Genomic DNA, 10046 nt, shown 5'->3' with positions numbered 1-10046 from the left:
TTTGGAAAAAGGCTGCAATGAAACAAAGAGTGAAAAATTTAAAGGGGTCTGAATACTTTCCGTACCCACTGTAGATCAAGGTGCCACCACAGTTTACGGAAACCTGTGTTTTTGGATGGGAGATTAACTGTTGTGCTGGGCTGCATCAGTCGGTAAAGACAGCCATGTGAACAGGTTTGAAAAAGGTGAACTTGTACAGAGAAATGTGAGTTAGTAAAACAAAAAACTAACTTACGATCTGAATTTGGATATCTTATCTGGATAGGGAAAAGTGCATTAAGCATTATAGAGTGTAAATGCACACATTTTGCATTTACCTACATTACTTTGCAATCAGTAAATGGGATGGGCATTGGGCAACTAACAAGTGGTTTTGCCACTGACAGACTTAGATTAATATTCTAAGTGTCTGACAACATTATAGAAAGGAGCGCTAAACCCACCGGACTCCTTTTGAAAAAGCGATACTTTTAGCGTGTATAGAGCCAATGTATTTTCACATGTAAATCATTCCAACCAAAACTAGAGTTTTAATGGTTGAAAAGTTGACAGATGCTCCAAAACAGCTTTTTATCGTTTTATTTTTGGGTTTTGTTTTGTTGTCTTTTCTTGTTTTATTTACATAGAGTCTGGTGGGTTTAGAAAACGCAATTTTGCGGAGGTTTTTAACGTTTTAAAAAAGGATCTTAATTCTTAACAGAAAGGTCGACCTCCTTAGAAATCCTTTCCATAATGTTGTCAGACACTTAATCTGAGCAAAATCAGGGGCAAAACAGAACTTTTGTGGAGGTAAATACAAGCTGGACAATTACCCTATTAACTTACACTGTAGCTTGTTTTACCGCTGCCGACTGCAGCGTTCACACTTAAAACTGGACCAATGTCAAAGATTGTTTTTCCCATCTGTCACTTAGACACAAAAACATGGGAAAGTAGGGTCCAGGTTGAAAAACACGGTAGTTACCCTTTGAGGGTTACAAGAATGGTGTGACCAGCAGAAATAGCACTATTGTATGTAGCTTTTCCACTGGCTCTGATTACCTTGTTACAGTATAACATTAGCGTAGTTAGCAAGGCTATCAAAAAGTAGACTCCAGATGCCTTTATCTGTCTTTAATGTGTAGCAGTCCCTTAAGATTATCCTACACGTTTGATGATAAATTCATCAGCTCCACCCACCACATTTGCATTTGAGGTCCAATAAATGTGGCCCGGATTAAGATGTGGAGAACAGACTGCTATCAGGTATAGACGCAAAGGCCTCATAATCAGATTTTATTATCTGGATTATCGTAACAGATCACATGGTGTAATATGGTCAAAATGAGATCCTGCTGAAAGAGAGAATTCCAAAGAATTCCTTTCACTAAAAAACAAATGTGTTTTTAATCTAACAAACTTTTTACTTTTTTTTGTTTCAAATTAATAGAATAGAAAATGGAAGTGGCACTTTATCATAAGATGTTCTATAATTTAATTTAATTCAACAACTGCTCAAAGAAAATGACTATCAATCATTTGACAAAGCTAATTGTCTGCTGCTGAGTGACCATCAACACATATCTGAATTTATTCTACCAAAGTGACAGCAACATTAACAAATATTTCAGCCCACAAAAATGTCCAAGGGTTTCATTTTATTTTATAAGAAAATTAGCAAGTACTTTGGGACATACTGTAGAGTTCACTTACTTACACGTGGTTACAAATGGTAAGTTGTTCAATGTAAATGTATTTTAATTGTAAAAACAAGGTTGCAAGGCTGACCCTTTATACTACACTAGAAAACAAAAGACAAAACAAAAACAGTAGTGTATTCCTGTAGTGAATCTTCACAATTAGCATCAAGGCAAATGTAAACTGCAGCAACACAAACACTGGTGAATTCTCTGGGGAAATTAACTGGTTGATCTTAACAATAAAAATTCAACACCAAAGAAACATTTTCCATCAACTTCAACAATGTGTGAGCATGAAAAATCAATGATGTAAACATAGTCCACCTCCCCTTGTCCCACTTGAGCACTGTACTGTTGGCGGGGAACACGCCAACAGGGGATGCCACAATGGAGCCAGGTCTCTGCAAGATGTGGGCACAACAGTCTCCAATTTGCAGAGTTAGGCTAGCCTGAATCCTATTTCATCCATTCCACTTTCCTGTTACCGGACATCAACCAGGAGCAGGCTGGGTACTGAAACAGCCTTAGATCAAAGCTGGGCCAGCCTAGCTCTTTTCCCAGCTCTCTTCCCGGGGCGGTCCCGCCGCCCTCGGTGATGCTTGGGCCAGCCGCTCTGGCTGGGTGGTCAGAAGATGCTGTGGGAAGTGTTTGTCTCAAGGTCCGCTGCTCTTAATCCAAACCCTGTGCTTCCTTTTCAGATGTTGCTGAATGTCTATGTCTGTCATACAGCCGTACGTACTCCAGTAACAAAGGCCACAAGACAATTAATTTAAACAAAAATGTATCAAAGTCCATGGGAGCTCCTGGCCGCCTCATCTACATGCACCGCCTTCACTGTGGTAACTGTTGTTGATTCTCTTGTTAAGACTGTGCTGTGGCAGTGTTCAAGGAATTTGATTGCTGGCAGGGTGACATTCACCTGCAAAATCTCAGAAAGTGTGACACTATATCTAGTTATAGAGCGATGGTTATGGTGAAGATTGGGTTTAAGTCTTGCGTCCTACTTTAGATTTAAACTCTTGGTTAAGGTAAGTCAAAGATTGAGGGTTTTAGTTACAACACATCCTTTCTTCTGCTTCAAGTCAGCATTAACATTTTCAGGGCTTAACCAATACCCCGTCCTTTTCCGAAACTTAACTAAGTGCTTTGAGTTGGTATGAAGTGTTTGCAACTTTGCAGACTTTCAATTAATGTTTTCTCTTTTTTTTAAGAGTCAAGCAAGAATAGTAAAAGACAATACCTTTGCACTTTTATTGCCAAAAAAGGTCTATAGATGGTGTTTTCCCTTCCTCCACTGAATTTAGAAAAAGAGTTCATATTTCATATTTATTTTATTGAATTTATTTTCATTCAGTTGATATTCTGTTCCTTTTACATGTAATAAAACAGAAACTGAACATCAAACACAGGGGTTTAGCACAAAATTCTGGGCCCTTTAGAAAGATTTTCTATGGGCCCCTCTGTGCATACACAGATATTCATTCTAGCATCTTTAGGGGCCCTCCTCACATGAGGGCCCTAGGTACTCAGTCCCCTTTTCCCCCCCAAGTCCGACGCCCCTGATCAAACACATCGCATGCCCATTTTTGTTCATCCCAGGAAAGCTGAAATTTCAATTTTAAATCAACTGAATTTCCACATTTTCTTTTTACACCAGTGGGATTTTTTTAATAATACTGTCCAACTGAATTATTATAAACTGTGATTCTCAGTCGTGTTTGGAAGCTTTGGAAATGCCATTCACCAAACCAACATGCCAATAGTGAAGACTGAACTGGGTGAAACAGAAATAAAAGAGAGGGAGAACTAGGGAGGCAGAAAAAAATAGTTGCCAATTTGTTTGCTGTGTGCTGGAACTGTACTAGACTTCTTTCTGAAGCGCCTGACAAGCAGGTGAGATCAAAGTAATGGGGACAAAAGAGGCTCAGCAGCGATTTGTCAGGAGACGAGAGGCAGCGGCTGGGTTCAGCCCTCTGATCACCGCCTCACCAAAGAAATCTGTCCATGAGAAAAAGTACAGCAGAAAGGGTTCAAAGGTCATTTTGATTTGTTTTGGATTACTGGTACCTCCTTTTTCCTCTGCTAAAAGGGGGGTTAAAGAAAAGGACCTGGCTAATAACCTTTGTATTATTGCAAAAAAGAAACCCTTTTGTGCCAAGAGGGTTTTTCGGGGTGGTGGTGGGGGGAGAATTTTGGGGAGGTCAATTAAAAAAGGAGCCCTGAAATACTTGCTTTCATTCATGGCTGGAGGAGAGAAAAGGGGGAAAGTTAAAATGTATGCTTTTGGGTTTTGTCTCAGAGCACTTCATGTGGTTGGGTTTGGATTAATTTGTCAAGTGGATGATGGCAAAAGGATCGGTTGGAATCTGAAATATAATAATCACCAATAATCAGGAGTTGGCCAAGCTTCTCTCTTGAAACTAAAGCATTTATCATTGTTCATTCTAAACACAGGTGTACATACATCCAAAATGCATTGAGGTCCTGATCACTCCAGCCACATTGGGAGGCGGTCAGGAATGCAAGTGTGCAGTGTAATGTGAACTTGAATGGCTCCCTGACCACATTGAAGGACCAATTAGTCAACTTTGTATTGTGTAGATAGCAGAACAAAGCTCCCAAACACAGTTGATTTGCCTCTGCCAAATTACTCGGACAAGGTTCTGAAGTCTGTACCCGAGCCGAGGCATCTGCTACAACCCTCGTACAGCCAATGGCTGAGCACAAATGTGTTATTTTTTTCTGTTTAGCTGCAGATGAAGTTTCCCCACATTCAAAAGTGAGCAAGGAAGCAAAATCTAAAAATGCCCTAACCCTAACCTGACCCCAACGGAGGTCTTCAAGGATCCACTTTGTTCTCAGTAATTGAGACCCAACCTGGGACTCTTGTCCTATTGGTCCAATTGGGTTGGTAAGGTCTTGTTTCACTGCCACAGGTCTCAGGTCTGTGGGTCAATATGTTTAATATTCAAGGAGATCAGAACAGTCCTGAGTGTGCTCCACATGAGCTCTGATAACATGGCAATAGCCAAAATGGTACTTTGCAATCAACTTCTATGAAGATTCCTTCTAGGACAATATGATTACGCTATATCCCTGCTGTGGAAAACCTGGATGAAACGCTGGTCTCAACCCAGACAAACATTTTAATCATGTCCAAAAAGTAAACTTCTGTGAAAACATGAAAATACCTTTGAATATGCAACCCACTGCTGAGTATATGCAGATTGGAGTTTTCCACCAAGGTTAATGTAGTGTCAAGACACTGAGTAACCCTAAGCTTGCAAGCCTGCTCAATCTGGACATAAGATCTAAATGAGGCCAACAGCTTGGATTCTGTTTTATAATTGACATTTAACTTTCAAAACTTTAAAACAACAAACGTATACTAACATGAAGACGAAGGTGTGTGTGTGTGTGTGTGTGTGTGTGTGTGTGTGTGTGTGTGTGTGTGTGTGTGTGTGTGTGTGTGGGTGTGTGCGTGCTTATTGCTGGGATGCTTTGTGGGCGGCGTGGAGGGGAGCGTAATTAAAATAGTTTCTGAGAGAAACAGCAAGCCACATCAGAGGTTCCACCCTCTTCCAGCATTTAACCACATCACTTAGAATCGGCCACCAGAGCAAACGCTGATACACACGGCCCGGCTGATGTTTTGGTGTGCTGTCTGTCTCTGTCTCGGAGGCATAATGTGCACACATTTGTAATTAAAAGAGAGCTGCCTTTTCTGATCATCGGGGTAAATAAAGTGACAGAAGCAGCAAGCTGGGTGATGTATTGGAGGGGAAGACAAATTAACCGTTGACTCTCTGGGGGATTCTCAGCAGAGGCCTTAATAGCAGCAGTGGAGCAGCGCCAAAGGGCAGAGAGATTTGTAGATGATGGTGCTAATTACCAGAATGCAAACCATAATGTGACCAAGATGGAAGCAATTTAGGCAGTAGTCATTTAGCCTGCTGCTCTTCCGCCCACCGGCTGCTGCCTAGCCAGAGCCGGGGCATTAGGATGGGAAAAGTCTGGGACAAGCCATTGCTCGGGTGGATGAGGAAGAATTAACGCACAGCAGAGAGACTCTGTGGCAGGAGGAGCACATGGAGACAGCCCTGGGACAGAACATTCATTTGTCTTTTCTTTTGTAATCTAACATCAACAGAAGCGACCCTTAACATTAGTGGGCAATGTGTGCAGGTCAGGAGAAGGAGCATCTAAATACTTGAGAACAAAGTAGGCTGCAAACTTTGAACTGCTGAGAGAAGAGGTTGGGTTTTATTCCCAAGTTAACTTGCAGTGGGAGTCTGTCACCAGCTCTGGAAGACCTCTGTGGATCTCCGCATCTCATGCTGGACTGTGCTGCCGTCATGGTGCTGTAATTCACGGCAAATTACAGAAATATTGACATCAGTATCTCCTGATGGGTTTACTCTGCAAGCCAAGGTAGACAAAGTATTCAGATCCTTAACTTAATTACTAATACCACACTGTAAAAAATACTCTGTTACAAGTAAAAGTCCTGCATTGAAAATGTTACTTAAGTAACAGTGTGTAAGTATCATCAGGAAAATTTACTTAAAGTATTAAGTAAAAGTACTCAATGCAGAAAAATCCTCATGTTTTCGAAACTGGAAACAATCCTAACAGTTGTGTGTTTAATGGTCTAATCATTTGAGCTGGACTTGTAGGCTGTTATATTGTTGGGTAGGTTAATTTATTATAAAACATCAGATTTTGTTTGGAAAAATCTTCAATTTAAAGCCGACTAGATGAATGTGGAGGAGTAAAAAGTAGAATATTTCTCTCTGAAATGTAGCAAAGTAGAAGTAGAAAGTGGCATGAAAAGAAAAGACTCAAGTAAAGTACAAGTACCTCTAATTTGTATTTAAGTACAGTACTGGAGTAAATATACTTAGTTACATTCCACCCATGTCTTCCAGCACCTGTTCAATTTGTACACGTGTAGATGTAGATCACCCAAAAGTCCTTTCTTAACATTTTTGTTACTTCAGAATGCCTCTTACAATGTCACAGATTTGTGTTTGAGTGGCCATAAGAAATCCTCAGTGTGATGGATATTAGGGATACGGCCTCAGGTTATAATCTAAATATCTGAATTCAATGAAAAGGAATTCAGTAGAGAAAGCTATAGTATGTTCAGTTTTGTGAAGGTTAAGGCAGCTCAGTGATTCATCAGGACATCCAGCAACAGTCTTATTCCTCACCTGTTGCAGTGGCTTTCAGGCTCAGGCTGCCTGTATAATTTGGGATGTCTAATTGCTCTTTCAGGATATTTCCCAAGTGGAGTTCAGAGGAGAGAGCTGTTCCGCACTCAGCCACTGTGTAATTTTATCCACGCCGCAGTCTCTCACTTCACACAGAGCTGATACCTTTTGCCTCCCCCTTTCCTTTGTATCAATTGGTCGGAGTTCAGCCTATTGTCGCCACAAGCTTCTTTTATATGTGCGCTCAGTCTGAGCACAGGCTCTCAGTCAGATCCGCAGGAGGGATTTCAGCTGTTGCAGCAGAGGCAAGGAGCGGATCCCAACTCGGGGGCGGCTGTGCTGTCAGCGGTGCTGGGCTTGGATGTGCGCAAGGCTGGCCCTCTCAAGCGTTGGGGACCCAACACTTTAATGGGACCTCGAGAGTAGGGCAGGAGTTCTCCATTTTTTCGCCACAATCGTCGCTGGACGGCCATGCCACAATGCTGATGATACCTGTGCTGGTGTTGCTGAGCCTGTTGGATCCCGTTAGACCCCAGGCCCACTGCGTCCTGGGACAGGCTTGCGACCCCCGGCAGCGGAGGGACGCCGGGGGACGCGGAGGAGTGTATGAACACCTCGGAGGAGCGCCGAGACGCAGGAAACTCTACTGCGCTACTAAATATCATTTACAAATCCATCCAAACGGAAAAATAGATGGATCACTGGAAGAAAACAACCCGTTAAGTGAGTATTTTTTCGGTTTTACACAAAGAGAACTGCACCAACAAACTACCTAATACAAGATATGTTCATGTAATGGTTTTCAGTGATTTGGTGCACTTTTTGATTACAAATGTGGGGTCAACTTGTTTAATGAAAGGGGTTTTGAAATACAGATTTGTGGAATTAAATAAAAACTTGAAACGTATTCAAATGTGCAGTACTTAATATAAGTGTAAATGGTCTAATTTATTTGTCTATTTTAGTAGCCTATATTAGTAGGCTATTTGACTTATCTGATCAGTTTCACCATCAATTACTCAGTGAATGCGTCTGAGTGTGTGTGTGTGTGTGTGTGTGTGTGTGTGTGTGTGTGTGTGTGTGTGTGTGTGTGTGTGTGTGTGTGTGTGTGTGTGTGACATTAGTAGTATTAAAATCCAGGCGGGACAAAGGCGCTGTCCTGACGGATGTATTTATCTAATCAGTGACCATTCTAGGCTTTCTACAGCGCTGAATAGGCCATTGACTAATCAAGCACTTATTTTAAAAAAAGCCAATAAACATCCTGAATGGGGCGGCACGAGGTGGCAAACACAACCGGAAATGAAGTAAAAAAATAGTTTTTGTTTGCTTTTCATGTTTTATAATTGAGTCCACCTTCCAAGATGTAATAGTGGGGTAATCAATAAATCTACACAGCAAAAAAAGATATAGAAAAAAAATTGAGTCATGATAAACTTTTCTATTAAACATCTCGTAGAGTCATATGTCATTAACTCTTGTATGTTTGTCTGTGTCCAGGCATCATGGAGATCACAGCAGTGGATGTGGGTGTTGTGGCCGTAAAAGGGCTTTTCTCTGGCAGATACCTGGCCATGAATGATAAAGGGCGGCTGTATGCCTCGGTGGGTACAGATGTCATCTCATCATCTAATTTGTCATAACTAATGTGTCTCTTCAACACACAGGCAGCTCCTACTTCGCCTACAGGCAGCAGTTTAAAGGCCTCTAACATGACAATGCAGAAAAAGTTGGTTTCATGCTGTAACGTTTACCTGCTGTAATATTACATGTTTCTCTGGAATGAATGGTAATATTGTATGATTGATAGCAGTGGCAGAGGGTTTAATGGGAGGCCACACAGAGCTGAGCAGAATGAGGTCGTCCTGTAAATCAAAAACATACGGCAAGCTGCAAAACAAATGTGGCTCACTGTTTCCTTCCTTCTCATCTCCCCAGGAAGTGTTCAACAAAGAGTGTGAGTTTCTGGAGCGGATCCATGAGTTGGGGTACAACACGTACGCGTCTCGCCACCACTCCACTGAGCAGCCGCTGCCACCAGGGGGTGTCAGCAGTAGCAAGCGGCGCGCTAGCGCCAAGCGCCAGTGGTACGTTTCCATTAACGGCAAAGGGCGGCCACGTCGAGGCTTCAAGACCCGAAGCACGGACAAAGCCTCGCTTTTCCTGCCTCGGGTGTTGGGAAACAAGGACCATGAGATGGTGAGGCGGCTGAGAGACAGTCAGAGCCCACAGCACCACACGCATCACAATGGCAGTAGAGGAGACCGCCGCAGACGCCAGCATCGTGCCAGGAAAGGCCGGGGCAGACGGCCACATGCCTGAGCAGCTGACCTCTAGTGCCCTCTGAGTCATTCAAACATGGACCCCTGATCTGAGGCCAACTGTAGCCTAATGATAGTAGATGATGTGGAAACACGGTCTGGCACCTGCTCTTTGGATTAGCACATGGTTTTGTTGTTGATGCACAGAAAACTATAGAAGAAGGAAAGACAGAGTGTTGGGGAACATTTATCAAATCTTTCACTTTTAGGAGACTTTGACACAGACACACACACACACACGTACACACACACACACACACACACACACACACACATCTGTATAATCTTCAAAATGCTACTGTCCTGTAAACAAATGTATTAAGATACGTACATCTTACTTTGAAAAAAGTTATACTTTTGAATGAAAAGTAATTTACTATCAGCTTCACACAACGCAAAAGCCTTTTTAAAGTGGTTCTATTATTGTAAATACAGTATGCACTATGCATGGACAGTGACTCTATAGCTTTTCTGTTGTCAAAAGCTTATATGACAAACAGTTTACTACACAATATCTAGCTAATTGGAAGTGCTAACAAATATGACAGATATTGAAGAAAAGATTTTAATCAGCAAAGCACTTTTTGTCAGATTCACATTCAGAGGAAAGAGAAACTCAGTCTGAGACGGGGTCTGCTGTATTTTTGTTACAATGTGATAGTCTACTGTCTTTAAACTGAAAGATATTCTTTGTATATATTTTTTTACTATTGATATGAATATTTATTTGGTGCCTGTATTGTAAGTTATTGATAATAATATTTCACCAATGTTGCTGTTTGTTTCATAGTTTTCACTCACCACCTGCTTTGAACATAAAACACAATGGTACT

General features: G+C 41.7%; 1 protein-coding gene across 1 annotated transcript; it reads left to right on the top strand.

Moving 5' to 3' along the window:
- The first annotated feature begins 6971 nt into the window (after window positions 1-6971).
- On the top strand, window positions 6972-10046 carry fgf3 (fibroblast growth factor 3). Its single transcript, XM_034873131.1, has 3 exons — window positions 6972-7615; window positions 8393-8496; window positions 8831-10046. Exons 1-3 carry the CDS (start codon window positions 7129-7131, stop codon window positions 9212-9214), a joined length of 975 nt encoding a protein of 324 aa, XP_034729022.1. The 5' UTR covers window positions 6972-7128; the 3' UTR covers window positions 9215-10046.

This window comes from Etheostoma cragini, chromosome 1 (assembly GCF_013103735.1).
Source record: "Etheostoma cragini isolate CJK2018 chromosome 1, CSU_Ecrag_1.0, whole genome shotgun sequence".
In the NCBI taxonomy this organism is placed as follows: Eukaryota; Metazoa; Chordata; class Actinopteri; order Perciformes; family Percidae; genus Etheostoma; species Etheostoma cragini.
This window is presented reverse-complemented; position numbering and strand designations above follow the sequence as displayed.